Here is an 18,769-nt window from a genome sequence, read left to right as displayed (position 1 = left end):
AAAACGTGATGACTGTCACGTTACCTAGGCTGGTTATCCTGTGCCAGACTCTCTCCTCTCTGGTAGGCGTGGTCTGCGATCTGGGTGGTGGATCTCTTCAGGATCTGCTTGAGTTCCGGCTCCAGCCTCTCCATGATGGCGTTAATGGTCTCGGGGATCTTCTTGAGTTTGGCTAAAGCTTTGATCAGGATCCCCATGAACTCGGCGCTGTTCTCTTCCGGGTCCGCGTCCAGATCGTCCTGCAAATCACGAACTGAAACACACACACAATCTCAAAACGTGCATATAGAAGTGGACCAATCATTATTTATTGATTGATTGATTGATTGATTGATTGATTGACAGACAGACAGACAGACAGACAGACAGACAGACAGACGGCTGCCTAGACTAATAATTGGTAGCTAAAATACCGTAATAACACACACTACGCTAGCAAGCAGGTTAAGGGCAGATTAAGTGTACGACACATGAGGAACATTATAGTCGTATCCCCCGACAGAAAGACAGAAGCGAACGTGAGATGTGACTTTTCATCGGAATGTATTATTCGAATTATTTTCTTTCTATATGTTCGACTGCATGGAGTGAGGAGGGTTTGTGTGTTGTGTCAGTAGTTCCACACACCTGCTGTGCTTCCTGAAACATACACTGGAATTCAGGACAAATAGCCACGGTTGTTACATCACCAGAAAAAAAAAAAAAAAGGTCTGATAATGCCGAATGTATCCCAAAAAATCAAGCAAAATGGCTTGATTTATTTATTTATTTATCAAATATAGTAAATACAAGTTATTTCAAAAAAATTAACATTTTAGTTTCAAACAAACTTTTTATTTACAGCCTGTTTGATTTTGTGGGTTTTTTGTATCACAATATCCAGAATATCTCAGAAAAGTGTATTCTGACCCTGCTGATCTGCTGAACACAATTCAATCATCAGTTTTTACCATGGTACATGGTAAAATTTAGCACCAAATATTTATTTATTTATATATTATTAGAAATGCCGTGCCTCACGTCGTCAGTTCGTTTCAAAACTCAAATCATGAGTTGAATAAAATCCTTCAACGAGCAAACCCCTAGAAGCCACACATTAACATTAACATTATTAATACAAATTGTTTGATAAGTTTTACTGCCTTTTTAGTTTTTTTTTTTTTGTTATATATTTAAAAAAAGCTCAATTTCTTCACAGATCTTGTACCTATTCTTGTTCATGAAGTTTGCTCTTCATCTCTGGAGCATCATCTTTGACCTGAGCTAAATTCTATGCCTCATGAACTCAAACCAAAAGCACAAAAGTCAACAATATACTGTAGTGTGAACATTGGGATTATGGGGACCGGATGTCATGTAAATGGGACAATATTTAAAACGTGGAAGCTTTTAAATTATATTATTTGATATATTTTTGCATATTTTATTTCTTTTATAATATTGTATTATTTTTATGGGTTTCTAATATTTTTTTTGCTAACCGACGTGTATTCGCATTAAAACTGGCGTTCATTTCTAGTTAATTTTTCCATATTATAAAATTTCTTTTTTTTTTCTTGCAAATTAACATTTTTGTCCAATTCGACAACATTTATTATTATAATAATCATTATTATTAATAATGTACTATTGTCCACAGTTTAACCTTGTGAACCCATAACAAATAAAACAATTAATAAAATTTATACTGAACACGATTATTTCATACGCAGATTTCGACAGCACTCCTGTCATTCCATTGCTTCATGTAAATGCCTGACACACAGCGCACGGCTACACACAAATCCAATTATCCCACCGCAACCGCGCTCCCAAGCTGATCCCGAGTCAAATCCTCCTTCTTTTACACTCTTCCCTTGTTCTAATTTTTATTCCCCGTCCTCGCTAATTTTCCCCTCAATCCACTAAATGTTTATGGCAATTTGATGAACTCTGTCGACTGTAGTTTGCACAATAATTACAACAATTATCGGCTCAAAAAAAAAAAAAAAGAAAAAGAGGAGGAACATGGAGGCCATTAGACAGAACAGTGGGTGACAAAAGGGAAAGAAAATCCCCTCGGCACCGAGAGAAAGCACTTTTCTTTTAGTGGCACCGCTCTATCACACCTGAAGTACCGCCAGTTTGGGTAATTGTGCACTTTTCATGCAGCGCCAGGATGAAGCACAGTTAGCGCAAGAATTACTTTGGCCCTGGGTGTGCTTTAGCTAATTTTAAAAAAAAGAAAAAGAAAAGCAAGGCAATTAAAGGAAAGGTAATCAAGTGATGGACAGAGAGAGGAATTACAGAGAGAGAGAGAGAGAGAGAGAGAGAGAGAGAGAGAGAGAGAGAGAGAATAATATTTTAATAATATATTTATTTTAGCCAAATTATTTTTAATTACTGATTATTATATTTAATTTGGAAGTCCTAATTACCATTGTGTCAGCATTTAATGAAAAAAAAATTATAATTATTAAAAAAAAAAAATTATAAGAACAATAAATAAAGTATATATAAATATTTACATTTTGAAATAGATTTATTTTATTATATACACTATATAAGATATAATACAATTTAATTATTATAATTATTACAATTTATTTATTCAGATATTTAATCTGGATTATATCCGGTTCATTTAGATTCTCTATTATTTATAGAAAATATTTACTTATTAAAAAAAAATACTATATAAAATTTTATTGTTATAATAATTATTTATTTATTTATATATTTGCTCTGAATTAGATCCGGTTCATTCGATTCTCTACGTGTTACTACAGCTTATACACGCAGCAAAGAATTCTTAAACAATCTACGCACTTTCAATCCTCCCAAAAACCAGGAAACAAACACTGAAATTTGAATATCGTAGTGATTTATCACAATTACATGTCATTTGACAGACTCTTGTATCCAAAGTGACTTACAAGTAGGTCATTTCTACACCTGAATAGTGAAGGTCTAAGGAGCAGGGGCATGTGGATCGGAGTTGTTCTGGAATGAGGGGGTGAAGATTGTATTCATGGCACAACACTATAAGGTGAGGACATTTTTGGGACCCCCATTTCCTTTGAAGACCAAAGATGGATTATATGATGATGACTGATCACTTATTTCACATTTTGGTTGTTTAAGAAAACCACAAACCCAAATAAATCAAAATAGGATTACAGGGAAAAAATTATTTTTGGACCAAAACAAAAAAACAAAATAAAGTGAACGAACACAATATACAGAGAGAGAAATGTGATTAATTCTCGATGTGGTCGTGTTTGAACTAAGAGCTCTGGGAGAGGAGGACAGTGGTGTGTGTAGGATGGAGGAGCTGATAAGAGCAGTGTGGATTCACACAGGGCTAACGAGGCCTTCACCCCCCCACTGTGCTGACAGCTCACGCTGCCTAATCCCCCTTCAACCAGGGCTGATCCACACTGTTACTCAAACCTCATCTAACCCTATTGGCATTATACGTGTGGAAACGTGGGTGGGGTGGGTTTCACGTGTACGCTAACGTCATTGTGTTACGTCTGTGAAAAAGGTTTCCACACAAGCAGAAAGGTGCGTATCTTTAAAGACCTAATGATTACGACAGAGGCAACGGGGAATGGGGATTTTCTCTCTCATGCCATTACACGAAGAAAAAAGAAAATTCAGTGTTTCTTTTTTTTTCTTGTGCCATGATGTGATTATATAATATAATATATATTTAATTATAACATCATTGGGTTTTTTTTTTGTTGGTTTTTTTTAAATACAGGAGGTTTCTGATCAAAAAAATTACAAGAATTTCTTTTTTTTTTTTTTACAAAAAATAAATAAAATAAAGTAAAAACTTTTTTGCATCTTTTATAAATATTTAAATATATTGATAATTGGGAAAATGTAATTATGTTGCAATTATATTCGCACCAAAAATATTAAATAAAACATTTTTCCAATTTTGTATTCTTTTTTTTTTTTTGTCAAAATCCTGAAGTTTTAAAACTTTGAGCTTTAAACAAGAGATTTTATAAGAAATTATTTTTTTTAAATAAATACAATTAATTTCATTAATTAAATACTTGGAAAGAAACAATTAGAAGTTTTGTCAAAAATATGAAGGCTTTGATTAAAATATTTTTAGAATTTTATAATATTTCTCAAAAATCTTAGTATTTTGATAAAAAAAAAAAAAAAAAAAAATCAGGACTTTAATAATACTAAATTTAATAACACTAAAATAAATTATTGTCAAAACTGCTAAGCTGAAAATATAAAAGTTGTCATGTTGTCAGTAAACCCTGACTGAAAATTATCCAGCTGTGAAAGCCACATCTGTCTGAGAGCTCTGAGACACTGAATTTATTCAGGGATTAATTTGATAGTGTTCTTACTGCTGGATGCTGCTGGAATGCTGTACTGGGACGATTCTGTGAGCTTCCTTGGAGTGGACAGACTGCTGACTTCCAAGATGGACGAGTCCTTTGGAGTAGACCTAAAAAGACAGAAAAAGTAAAAGTATAGCAACTTGCAACAAATACACTGTATGGACAAAAGAGACACCAATGCATATGATTGGTTTGTACTTCCTGAACATTCCACATTTAGTCCCCATTTGCTAATAATAATAACCTCCACTCTTCTGGGAAGATGTTCCACTAGATTTTGTGGAAAGTTCTGCTCACTTATGTGTGTTAGTGTTATGTGTCACTTATGGAGTTCTTGTTCTCGCCGGTGAGCTTCTTCTCCAATTAAGACAGGAAACAGACAGGAAAAGGGCTGAGGCTGTTCTTAACTTTTATCATTTATTATTTAAATATGAATAAATAGGGTTCCTGGTGGTCTAGTGGTTAGGATGCGGCGCTCTCACCGCTGTGGCCCGGGTTCGATCCCCGGTCAGGGAACCAACCCCAGCCACTCTTAGTGCCGGTCCCAAGCCCGGATAAATGGGGAGGGTTGCGTTAGGAAGGGCATCCAGCGTAAAAACATGTGCCAAATCAAACATGCGGATGATCCGCTGTGGCGCCCCCTAATGGGAGAAGCCGAAAGAAAGTTTAGTTAAATATGAAGATATTCTACATTTGGAGAGAGAATGAGAATCAAATCTGGTGTTCAATAAATGTTCAATTGAAGCAATTTTCTACATCACGTCTTATTACTCATCTGTTCGGGTTCAAGTTTCATTTGTCATATGTACAGATGTCAGTTCCAGTTTTTACAATGAAATTCTCAAGTGAGGCTCCAGGCAAACTACAGCAATATTAAATATTAAACATTAAACAATATAAAAAAAAAAAGAAAAGTAGAAAAAGGAGAGAAAAGCAATAATGAGGCATAAGAAAGTTTTATTTATATATATATATATATATATATATATATATATATATATATATATATATATATATATATATATATATACACACATTTATATGAATGTTTACATATATGACATTAATATAATAAAATTATGGAAGACTGAGGATACCAAGTAGAATGTATATAATAGGTGTACAAACAATTTGTAAATAAATAAATAAATAAATAAATAAAATCAGGCTCATATCGGCCGAAAAAAATCGCCATCATATATCGGCCATCGGCTGCCCTGATGTCTAAACCCGTATCGTCAACCTCTAGTATATAAAAAGTCTTCAGAGATCTCATCGGATTTATACCTGAACTACGGTGACAGAGGTCTTGATTAAAGTTGTCGCAGGTCATCACCAATATCCTGTGTGGCTTATAGTTTAGTTGATTTTTATACACACACACACACACACACACACACACACACACACACACACACACGGCTAGCTGACGCTGCTTTATGACCCAGAGTAATAAATCACTTTGTCTCATGAAAGCTGTGAGCTGTAATTGCGGACCCGTAAACACGGACTAAAACGGCGCAACAACACACTTTAGCACAGCGGGGTCACCGACCTGCATTAGCCTAATGCGCTAAACCGTGGTGACTTAACGAACACAAATGAATTAGCATAGCGGCGGGCCGAGGTGAGGACGGAGACCACGACGGTGTCGGTGTGGAAACGATGGCTGACACACGGGTGGACTGCTGTGAGGTTGCTGCTGCAAGATGAGGAAAAAAAAAAAAGAAAACAGTGCATCATGATTCGTCTCACACATCACTCCGGCGTGAGAATCGGTTTTCTGTGTTTGTGCTGAACAGCGGCGTGTACTGAAAAGGACAGGGTTGAGCTGCGGGGCGATTCGTAAGATTAAATATAAGAAGGAAGTAAGCTCAGACAGCGAAGGAAACTTTCTCTGATCTCGAAACAAACAAATAAACAAATTAATGAAAAAGATACAACAATTTTACAAAGAATTAAGCAGCTTCAAATTTGCCATTAAAGTCAGTTTCTAGGAAGTTTTTTGCTGGTTGCTATGCTGACAGTCGGGTGTTGCTTTGTGGTTGCTATTGTACGATATTGTATTTACATTTAGTTTCGAATCATGTGTTGATTTGTGGTTGCTATTTTATGAGATTTGGTTGCTAGGGTGTTGATTGGTGGTTACTATTGTATTACATTTGTTCTCTAGGGTGTTAATTGGTGGTTACTATTGTATTACTTTTGGTTTCTAGGGTGTTGATTGGTGGTTACTATTGTATTACTTTTGGTTTCTAGGGTGTTGATTGGTGGTTACTATTGTATTACTTTTGGTTTCTAGGGTGTTGATTGGTGGTTACTATTGTATTACTTTTGGTTTCTAGGGTGTTGATTTGTGGTTACTACACTACCACAAATAGATGTCACTTGGTGATTGCTATCCTATTACATTTGGTTTCTAGGGTGTTGATTGGTGGTCGCTACTGTATTACAATTGGTTTCTAGGGTGTTGATTGGTGGTTGCTACTCTATTACATTCAGTTTCGAGGTTGTTGATTGGTGGTTGCTACTGTATTACATTTGGTTTCGAGGTTGTTGATTTGTGGTTGCTACTGTATTACATTCGGTTTCTAGGGTGTTGATTGGTGGTTGCTACTGTATTACATTTGGTTTCGAGGTTGTTGATTGGTGGTTGCTACTGTATTACATTTGGTTTCGAGGTTGTTGATTTGTGGTTGCTACTGTATTACATTCGGTTTCTAGGGTGTTGATTGGTGGTTGCTATTGCATTACTTTTTGTTTTTAGGGTGTTGATTGGTGGTTGCTACACTAGCACAATTAGTGGTTGCTATCCTATTACATTTGAGTTGCCAGGGTGTCGCTTGGTGGTTGTTATTATATTGCAGTTGGTTACTAGGGTGTTTCAGGATGGTTGCCATATTGACCGTGATCTCAACTACAGCTATTTACCGCCATTCTTCTGGGAAGATGTTCCACTAGATTTTATGGAGAATTGGACTCATTCCGCAACAAAGGTGTGGTAGTAAAGTCAGCTAGTGATGTAGGTGAGGTGAGGAGGCATGGGGTTCAAAAGGGTTGAGGGTCACAGCTCTACAGGAGATCTTCCACTCCAACCTGTATAAAGCGTTGTGATGCTGAAACAGGTTTGGGTCTCCTAGTTCAAGTGAAGGGAAACTTTTATGCTACTGCATCCAGACAGTTTGGGGAAAAACCACACATGGCTGGAAAGTCAGATGTCCCAATACTTTTGCCATTAAAATGTAAATAGTATTCTCTAGTAAATCATTTGCTCCTGTCTCCATTTTGGTCACGACTTCTCTTTCCATCGGATCTGGACAACGGACAAGAGCATCTTGTCCTTCGACGTTACTAACATTTTGTGCATTGACACACACACACACACACACACACACACACACACACACACACACACACACACTACAATTTCAAACACGAGCATATTTTTCTTTTTTATACACTATGCAGGAAAAACGACAGAAATTATTATTCTTCGTTTTTGTTTTTTTTTATGTTGACACGTAATAACGCCAACGTTTCTTTAACACAATCGTGGAAACAATCCGCTGTATATTTTTTCTGAAATAAGCCCATTAACTGTGCCATTTCTGCCCGATTAGCGTACTAAGCTTAGAGCGCACGTGTAGATAACCGAGTGACGGCTGTCTGTTAGTTTATTGTTAATTACGCACTGGGTTTCCTTCACTACGATAACCTCCGCAATACAAATGAGGAAAAAATCTCATATTGTGATTTATTAAAAAAAGATTGCACACATTCATCGCTGTGAAAAGTATTATCGTCTCTCTGAAAAACGAAAATCGTGCAAAAAGAATTAGCATTAAAACACCAAAAATGTACAAAATACCTCACAAAGTCCCATAAACATGAGCAGAAAAAAGACAAAAAAAAAAAAAAAAAAAAAAAAAAATAAGAAAGAAAGAAAAAAAAAAAAAAATAAGAAAGAAAGAAAAGAAATAAAAAGAAAGAAAGAAAGAAAGAAAGAAAGAAAGAAAGAAAGAAAGAAAGAAAGAAAGAAAGAAAGAAAGAAAGAAATCAGGCAAACAAGAAAGAAAAATAAATAAAAAGAAAGAAAGAAAGAAAGAAAGAAAGAAAGAAAGAAAGAAAGAAAGAAAGAAAGAAAGAAATCAGGCAAACAAGAAAGAGAAAGAAAGAAAGAAAGAAAGAAAGAAAGAAAGAAAGAAAGAAAGAAAGAAAGAAAGAAAGAAGGCAAACAAGAAAGAAAAATAAATAAAAAGAAAGAAAGAAAGAAAGAAACAAGAAAGAAAAATAAATAAAAAAAGAAAAGAAAAGAAAGAAAGAAAGAAAGAAAGAAAGAAAGAAAGAAAGAAAGAAAGAAAGAAAGAAAGAAAGAAAGAAAGAAAGAAAGAAATCAGGCAAACAAGAAAGAAAAAGGAAAAAAAGAAAGAAAGAAAGAAAGAAAGAAATCAGGCAAACAAGAAAGAAAGAAATAAAAAGAAAGAAAGAAAGAAAGAAATAGAAAGAAAGAAAGAAAGAAAGAAAGCAAGCAAGCAAGCAACCAGGCTAACAAGAAAGAAAGAAATCAGGCAAAGAAGAAAGAAAAGAAAAAGAAAATAAATAAAAAGAAAGAAAGAAAGAAAGAAAGAAAGAAAGAAAGAAAGAAAGAAAGAAAGAAAGAAAGAAAGAAAGAAAGAAATCAGGCAAACAAGAAAGAGAAAGAAAGAAAGAAAGAAAGAAAGAAAGAAAGAAAGAAAGAAAGAAAGAAAGAAAGAAAGAAAGAAGGCAAACAAGAAAGAAAAATAAATAAAAAGAAAGAAAGAAAGAAGGCAAACAAGAAAGAAAAATAAATTAAAAAAAGAAAGAAAGAAAGAAAGAAAGAAAGAAAGAAAGAAAGAAAGAAAGAAAGAAAGAAAGAAAGAAAGAAAGAAACAAGAAAGAAAAAGAAAAAGAAAGAAAGAAAGAAAGAAAGAAAGAAAGAAAGAAATCAGGCAAACAAGAAAGAAAGAAATAAAAAGAAAGAAAGAAAGAAATAGAAAGAAAGAAAGAAAGCAAGCAAGCAAGCAACCAGGCGAACAAGAAAGAAAGAAGAATCAGGCAAACAAGAAAGAAAGAAATCAGGCAAAGAAGAAAGAAAAGAAAAAGAAAGAAAGAAAGAAAGAAAGCAAGCAACCAGGCAAGAAAGAAAGAAAGAAAGAATCAGGCAAAGAAGAAAGAAAGAAAAAGAAAGAAAGAAAGAAAGAAAGAAAGCAAGCAACCAGGCAAGAAAGAAAGAAAGAAAGAAAGAATCAGGCAAACAAGAAAGAAAGAAAAAGAAAGAAAGAAAGAAAGAAAGAAAGAATCAGGCAAACAAGAAAGAAAGAAAGAAAGAAAGAAAGAAAGAAAGAAAGAAAGAAAGAAAGAAAGAAAGAAAGAAAGGAGAAGAAAAAGGGGAAAAGAAAGGAAAGGGGGAAATAACTGAGTGGGAATCTGTAGAATAAGTAACTATTGCTGTGTAACTGAATTATGGACGTTTGATAAATTGTCACAGAGGCCATGTAATGGAGTATCATCAGAATGTCTGAGTGTGTAAGAATGTGTGTGTGTGTGTGTGTGTGTGTGTGTGTGTGTGTGTGTGTGTGCTCACCCTCCGAGCCGTCCTTTGTCCTTGCTCCGCTGCCCCACTCGGCTGGTGGACTTGATGTAGAGGTGGCGGTGCAGCTCATCGATCAGCACCAGATGAATGTTGAGCTTCTTGCTGTGCAGCTCCAGCCTCAGGTCACTCAGACCCTCCACCTGCAGCAGAGGCCCCTCCAGAGACTGTACTGCTGACACCTGCACACAACAACACACTGCTGAGCGAGCGCGAGCGCATACACACACACACACACACACACACACACACACACACACACACACACACACACACACACACACACACACTGGATTCACTGTTAATGGCCTACTTTTCTCGTCTCTCTGCCGATCCCAATTCTGTTTCTCCTTATGCTTTCCTGCACTTTATCACACCATCTGCCCTTTCACATTCCTCTCTTTACAGCCATACCTGCCCATCACCTCCCCATCACCTCCCCATTAAGGAACAAATTATCATTATAACTATTAAATACATTACATTAAGTTGTTAACACTGTAGACGATACACTGGTAAACTGATTTACTGAAAAATAAAATAATCAAATGTAACTAATAATACATAAAGATAAGAATAACATTAACACTGAATGTTTTTACATATAAACCCCGCTACAACTAATAAAATGTTTTCACGTGCGTAGGTTTTAAGAGTGTAAAAAAATGTTTATAACAAATAAATGATGTCCTCTAACTTTTTTTGATGATTTATAAACTTCAATCAACATTAAATCAAATGGCAGAAACGGCTAATTAAAAAACACTGCAGTCATAAAAAAGCCAATACTCACATATAGGATATACAGTATATTACACAGGTGAGTATAATAATCAGATAAGAAAGAAGGGAATGGATATAAATAATCCTCAGGCTGGTTTATGATCTATAAAAAGAGTACAAGGTCATCGCTGTGTGTGGGGGGGTTGTAGATACGATGATGAAGATGATGATGATGATAAAACAGTAAACACTACATTAATCTGCTCTCAGGGTCAGTAGGGTCAGTAAAGTAATAAGTGAAATACCTTTAAATCCAATCCTGACCTTCACTGCTCCTCACCTGACCTGACCTCTACTGCTCCTCAACTGACCACTGCTCCTCCCCTGGCCTGACCTCCACTGCTCCTCACCGAACCTGACCTCCACTGATCCGAACCTGACCACTGCTCCTCCCCTGATCAGACCTCCACTGCTTCTCACTGAACCTGACCTCCACTGCTCCTCACCTGACCTCCACTGCTCCTCACCTGACCTCCACTGCTTCTCAACTGACCACTGCTCCTCCCCTGGCCTGACCTCCACTGCTCCTCACCGAACCTGACCTCCACTGCTCCTCACCTGACCACTGCTCCTCCCCTGACCAGACCTCCACTGCTCCTAACCGAACCTGACCTCCACTGCTCCTCACCTGACCACTGCTCTCCAATGCTCCTTACCTGACCTGACCTCCACTGCTCCTCACCTGACCTGACCTCCACTGCTTCTCCCCTGGCCTGACCTCCACTGCTCCTCACCGAACCTGACCTCCACTGCTCCTCACCTGACCACTGCTCCTCCCCTGACCAGACCTCCACTGCTCCTAACCGAACCTGACCTCCACTGCTCCTCACCTGACCACTGCTCTCCACTGCTCCTCACCTGACCTGACCTCCACTCACCTGACCTGACCTCCACTCACCTGACCTGACCTCCACTGCTCCTCACCTGACCTGAGCTCCACTGCTCTCATTTTACTGCACAACTTACTATGTCCGTCCGTCTCTCTCTCTCTGTGTTTATCTGCACCAGTCTCTGTATCTGTGAGAGTCTCTCACTTTCTCTCTCTCTTTCCGGTCTATCTGTGTCCCTCTATTCATCACTGTATCTCTCTCTGTCTTTGGGTCTCTCCTTTTTTTTTTTCTGTGTGAATCTTATGGATCTCTCTTTATCTGTCTCTCTCCAGGTCTCTCTATTAATCTTTGTATTTCTCTTTATGTCTCTGCATCTCTGTCTGTCTTGTGATTGTCTCTCCATCTCTCCATCCGTTTGTTTCTCAGACACTGTCAAGGGACAGACAACATCTGTGTTCTTGTTGCTCTTTTTCTTTTTTTTTTCCTCGCAGAGTCTCTGTTTTTCATCGACATTCTCTCTTTGTCTCTCGTTTGCCGTGTCTCTGCTGTGGTTTGTGTGTTTGTGTAGATGATAAATCTCTGTGGCAGAGATAATGTGAGGTTGTATATTATGATGAGGGGTTAATGGTGGACTGATAGCACTCAGGAGAGTCATCCTGACATATCTGCACCTCACCCCTCGTAAGCAGACAGGAAACGTTACACAGGTCAAGTGCGCGTGTTCATGTAAACGAGCGGTGCATTAGCAGCGGGTTCGGCTGATTAACTATGATACACAAACTAACGCAATAACTTTCTGTGTCTGTTTTACTGCCAGGGCAGTTTTTATAACGCAGCATGATGGAGGCCAAACAGTGTATAATCTCAGCTCTATTACACAACTCACTCAGAGAGACAGCACATGCACATGTTTCACTCTGAGCTGGAGCATCACTCACACACACACACACACACACACACACACACACACACACACACACACACACACACACACACACACAGAAAAAACAGACACAAACGTACACAGACATGCAGACAGACAGACACCCTCAAACAGACAGGCTGAAACACAAACACAGGCAGGGAGACACACACACACACACACACACACACACACACACACACACACACACACACACACACACACACACACAGTGAGACAGGCAGACAGATACTTGCAGGCAGGCAGATAGACAGACTCACACACACAGACGGGCAGACACACAGACAGACGGGCAGACACACAGACAGACGGGCAGACGGGCAGACACACAGACAGACGGGCAGACAGATGCACACAGTTTATACAGGACTACCATTTTCAATTAGTTTTTCATTATTCAGCTTCTTTGCCCACTCATTCATCTTTCTCTGTGTTTTTTTTTGCATCTGTTGGTCATTGCGTCCACCTGTCCGTCCATTTCCTGTTCTCACCTTCACTCTCCAATCATCTCCGTAAAAAGTCATAATGTTATCCATCTCTGTCTTTCTATCTCCAACTGTCCATCCTCCACACCGTCTCTCTGTTTTCATCTGTTTTTCATTTCCTTCCATCCATCAACATCATCTTCAACCCATCTATTACTCTTGCTCTCTTTTCAGTTCATCCACTTTGTCCCTCTATATGTCTGTCTCTCTCTCTGTCTGTCTGTCTTTTCATGTCTCTCTCTCTGTCCGTTCCATCCACCACTCTGTTCCTCCCCATCAGTGCCTCTATTTTACTCATTTGCCATCTGTTTGTCTCTCAATCTTTCCCTAGAAAGATCACTGGAGTCAAAACTTTTTGTCCTCATTCATGTAACTGAGCACCATTCTGACTCACCAGCATGTCGGTGGCATGGAGATAATGCTTGCTGGCCATGCAGGTCTCCAGTTTCTGAGGGACCTGCTTGATGTTCTCGATCTCGTCCAACAGCTCGAGGACGTGCTTGTGCTCGATGCCCTCGATCCACAGCTTCCTCAACTCGTCCCGCTTGCAGTGGAGCAGCATCTTACACGACAGCAGGTTCTCCTTCACCTAAGAGGGAACAGACTTGACATTATTCTAAGTAGTGATGAAGATGTTAAAGACGTGGAGATCCTGTACTTATGGTATATAGTGATAGATAGCTACTAGAACTAGGAGATGCTAGGAGTCCATTCTCTTGGTCTCGTCATTGTGTGAAGAATGTTGTGGATGAAAAAACTGTGTGTGTGTTGAACCTGTTTGATCTTGTTGCGCGAGCTGGTGATCCTCTCGGTGATGCTCTGGTAGGTGCGGATGGCCGTAGTGAGCTCCGTGTAGTGCTGAACGATGAGCTGATCCAGATCGCGATCGCATTTCTCGTAGGCCTCCTCCAAACGACTCTTCTCCGTCTCCCGGTCCTGCACATCGTCGCTGCAAGACAGAGTCCTGCACAAAACAGGAGGAGACAGAGATTTGCTTTGGAAGTTTAGATCCACGATGAACGACTTGCACGTCGTCGGTATTAACGGTAATGGAAAAGATAAGCACCTGACTTTACCTTTACTAAACCATTACCACAAAGTTGTAAGTAGTAACATGAGTAGTAACTTTCTCTGATTCTTTATTAGAAAAAGAATATTCAATAATAACTACTTTCTCCTCCATGATAAAAAAAACACTCCACACTTCAAAGACAAACTTTTTGGTTAGTGAAAATAGTTTAATATTTGTGCTTCAAGCTCCTGCCTCTGTATCGACTCTCCCGTCACGTTACCCAGAATGCCTGGCTGATAAAAGTGTAGTGGGAATTAAACGTATCTCCTCATCTCTAGCGATGTAGCGGCGCTTTAATCCGTTTAATCTCTCCAGCTCTCTCAACTCGTCACCCGTACGCTCTTCTCAAACCTTTAACCTGCACTAACGTCTAATAGAGTTAGAGTTCTAAAATCTCACTCATGAAAGAAAGAAAGAAAGAAAGAAAGAAAGAAAGAAAGAAAGAAAGAAAGAAAGAAAGAAAGAAAGAAAGCAATCAGGCAAACAAGAAAGAAAGAAAGAAAGAAAGAAAGAAAGAAAGAAAAATATCCGTTGTTAAAAGCGAATAAAAATGGATTTCATTTGATTACATCACCTTTTAATATAAAAATCATCCCGTCCAAATAGGGCTTCAGAGAAACTTCTACACTATACACACTACACTACAGACACTACACTATACACACACTACACTACAGACACTACACTATACACACATTACACTATAGACACACTACACCACAGACACTACACTATACACACACACACTACAGACACTACACTATACACACTACACTATACACACTACACTACACTATACACACACACTACACTACAGACACTACACTATACACATTACACTATAGACACACTACACTACAGACACTACACTATACACACTACACTACAGACACTACACTATACACACACCACACTATACACACTACACTACACTATAGACACACTACACACAGACACTACACTATACACACATTACACTATAGACACACTACACTACAGACACTACACTATACACACACTACACTATACACACACTACACTATACACACTACACTACACTATACACACTACACTACAGACACTACACTATACACACATTACACTATAGACACACTACACTACAGACACTACACTATACACACACCACACTATACACACACTACACTATACACACACTACACTATACACACTACACTACACCACACTATACACACTACACTATATACACACACACACACACACACACACAACACTATATACACACACTACACTATAGACACTACACTATACACACACCACACACTACACTATACACTACACTACAGACACTACACTATACACACATTACACTATAGACACACTACACTACAGACACTACACTATACACACACTACACTATACACACACTACACTATACACACACTACACTACACACTACACTACACTATACACACTACACTACAGACACTACACTACAGACACTACACTATACACACATTACACTATAGACACACTACACTACAGACACTACATTATACACACTACACTATACACACTACACTACACTACACTATACACACTACACTATAGACACACTACACTACACACACACACACACACACACAACACTATATACACACACTACACTATAGACACTACACTATACACACACCACACACTACACTATACACACTACAGACACTACACTACAGACACTACACTATACACACTACACTATACACACACAGTACACTATACACACTACATACACTACACTACACTACAGACACTACACCATAGACACTACACTACACTAAAGACACTACACTATATATAGACACTACACTATACACACACACTACAATATACACACTACACTACAGACACTACACTACAGACACTACACTACAGACACTACACTATACACACTACACTATACACACTACACTATACACACTACACTATACACACACACACACTACACTATACACACACACACACACTATACACACTACACTACATACACTACACTACATACACTACACTATAGACACTACACCACACTACACTATACACTACACTATACACACACACTACACTACACACACACACACTACACTATAGACACTACACTATAGACACTACACTATAGACACACTACACTAGACACTACACTATACACACACACACTACACTATACACACTACAGACACTACACTACAGACACTACACTATACACACTACACTATACACACACAGTACACTATACACACTACATACACTACACTACACTACAGACACTACACCATAGACACTACACTACACTAAAGACACTACACTATATATAGACACTACACTATACACACACACTACAATATACACACTACACTACAGACACTACACTACAGACACTACACCACAGACACTACACTATACACACTACACTATACACACTACACTATACACACTACACTATACACACACACACACTACACTATACACACACACACTACACTATAGACACTACACCACATACACTACACCACATACACTACACTATAGACACTACACCACACACACTACACTATAGACACTACATACACTACACTATATAGACACTACACTATACACACTACACTATACACACTACACTACACACACACTACACTATACACACTACACTACACCATAGACACTACACTATAGACACTACACTATAGACACACTACACTATAGACACACTACACCATACACTACACACTACACTATACACTACACTATACAGACACTACACTATATACAGACACTACACTATACACACTACATACACTACAGTGTAGTGTATGTAGTGTGTATAGTGTTCAGAGATAGTGTAGTGTCTATATATAGTGTAGTGACTACACTATATAGACACTACACTATATAGACACTACACTTCATAGACACTACACTTCATAGACACTACACTTCATAGACACTACACTTCATAGACACTACACTATACACACTACATACACTACACTATATAGACACTACACTATACACACTACATACACTACACTATATATAGACACTACACTATATAGACACTACACTATACACACTACATACACTACACCATATAGACACTACACTATACAGACACTACACTATACACACTACATACACTACACTATATAGACACTACACTATATACACACACTACACTATACACACACTACACACTACACTATATATAGACACTACACTATATAGACACTACACTATATAGACACTACACTATATATAGACACTACACTATATATAGACACTACACTATATATAGACACTACACTATATATATATATATATATATATATATATATATATATATATATATATAGACACTACACTATATATATATATATATATAGACACTACACTATATATATATATATATATATATATATATAGACACTACACTATATACACACACACACTACACTATATACAGACACTACACTATATACAGACACTACACTATATATATATATACACTACACTATATACACACACACACTACACTATACACACACACCACACTATATACAGACACTACACTATACACAGACACTACACTATACACAGACACTACACTATACACAGACACTACACTATACACAGACACTACACTATACACAGACACTACACTATACACAGACACTACACTATACACAGACACTACACTATACACAGACACTACACTATATACAGACACTACACTATACACACTACACTATATAGACAAACAGCACAATTTCTTTTCAACACTTTTGCTGCAATTGTGTGCTTTCTTGCTGAATAGCCCAAACCTTTAAAGACGGGGAGGAAAAAGACAAATTAAAGTAATTCTAAGAGAAAAATCGGATGTAAATACTGAATATTGTGCTTGTTTGGGATCATTTACATAGGACTTGTCAATAAAGGAAGCTTTCTGGTGGACATGAGTATATTTAACTGTAGCAGCTGTATATATTTTTACTAAATAAATTCCGGAACTATAATATATACATATAAACCCGAAATAAATAACAATAAGATTAATAATGCTGAACTGTCAGATCTCTCCAACAGTAAACACACAGCAGCTAAAAACTAGCACGCTAACTAGCTGACTTGCTAATGTTTTGGTCCCGCTTTTACGGTTTTCATTTGTTTTTCGACACCGAAACAAAGACACGACCAAACAGAGAGAATAAAAGAACACTGCAATTACCTTATAACAGAGATTAATAAACTGGAAGGGTCTTTGCTTTTGGACACGGCGGTCCTGTATCTCCCGGTGTCAGCTGCCATTTTTCCGCTGCTACTCCCAAGCTGTGGCAAGCGAACGGAGGCAAATCAGCCAATCAGAAGCCGTCGTCAGGCAGAATTCAAAATTATTATCCAATGAGAATAAAGCTTTGGTTTCCGGTTGATTTCATGGGAAGTGTAGTTTGTAGGCTGGAGAGGTTTTCGATAGAGATGAGCGATATCACTTATTTCCTTGTCGATCCGATTAACAACTCTTTTAGTATGGTCGATATCGATACCAATCGATACCAATTCTTATAATTAATGTTTTATTATGTTAGATTTATATATGTATAGCTTTTAATGGTGAAATCAGTCCACCTCTTAACCCCATCATTATTACCATTATTACAAAAAT

At 37.7% G+C, this 18,769-nt stretch overlaps 1 protein-coding gene across 2 annotated transcripts in view; it reads right to left on the bottom strand.

Moving 5' to 3' along the window:
* The window catches only part of exoc4 (exocyst complex component 4), a 142,254-nt gene extending 123,783 nt beyond the window's left edge, over positions 1–18,471 (bottom strand). Inside the window, exons 1-6 of one of the 2 annotated variants that reach the window (XM_046872785.1) lie at positions 18,335–18,471; positions 13,782–13,971; positions 13,402–13,596; positions 9,961–10,148; positions 4,362–4,462; positions 25–253 (exon numbers count right to left, since the gene is read on the bottom strand). In XM_046872785.1, coding sequence (XP_046728741.1) covers positions 25–253; positions 4,362–4,462; positions 9,961–10,148; positions 13,402–13,596; positions 13,782–13,971; positions 18,335–18,414 — 983 coding nt within the window. In that variant the 5' untranslated portion in view covers positions 18,415–18,471. Of the gene's footprint in view, positions 1–24; positions 254–4,361; positions 4,463–9,960; positions 10,149–13,401; positions 13,597–13,781; positions 13,972–14,653; positions 14,810–18,334 lie in introns of those variants that run through there. The other variant, XM_046872786.1, reaches the window with a different exon arrangement.
* Positions 18,472–18,769: the final 298 nt, after the last annotated feature.

This window comes from Silurus meridionalis, chromosome 18, assembly GCF_014805685.1.
Source record: "Silurus meridionalis isolate SWU-2019-XX chromosome 18, ASM1480568v1, whole genome shotgun sequence".
Classification (NCBI taxonomy): domain Eukaryota; kingdom Metazoa; phylum Chordata; class Actinopteri; order Siluriformes; family Siluridae; genus Silurus; species Silurus meridionalis.
The sequence above is the reverse complement of the archived record's forward strand: the minus strand, read 5'-3'. Positions and strand labels throughout refer to the sequence as shown.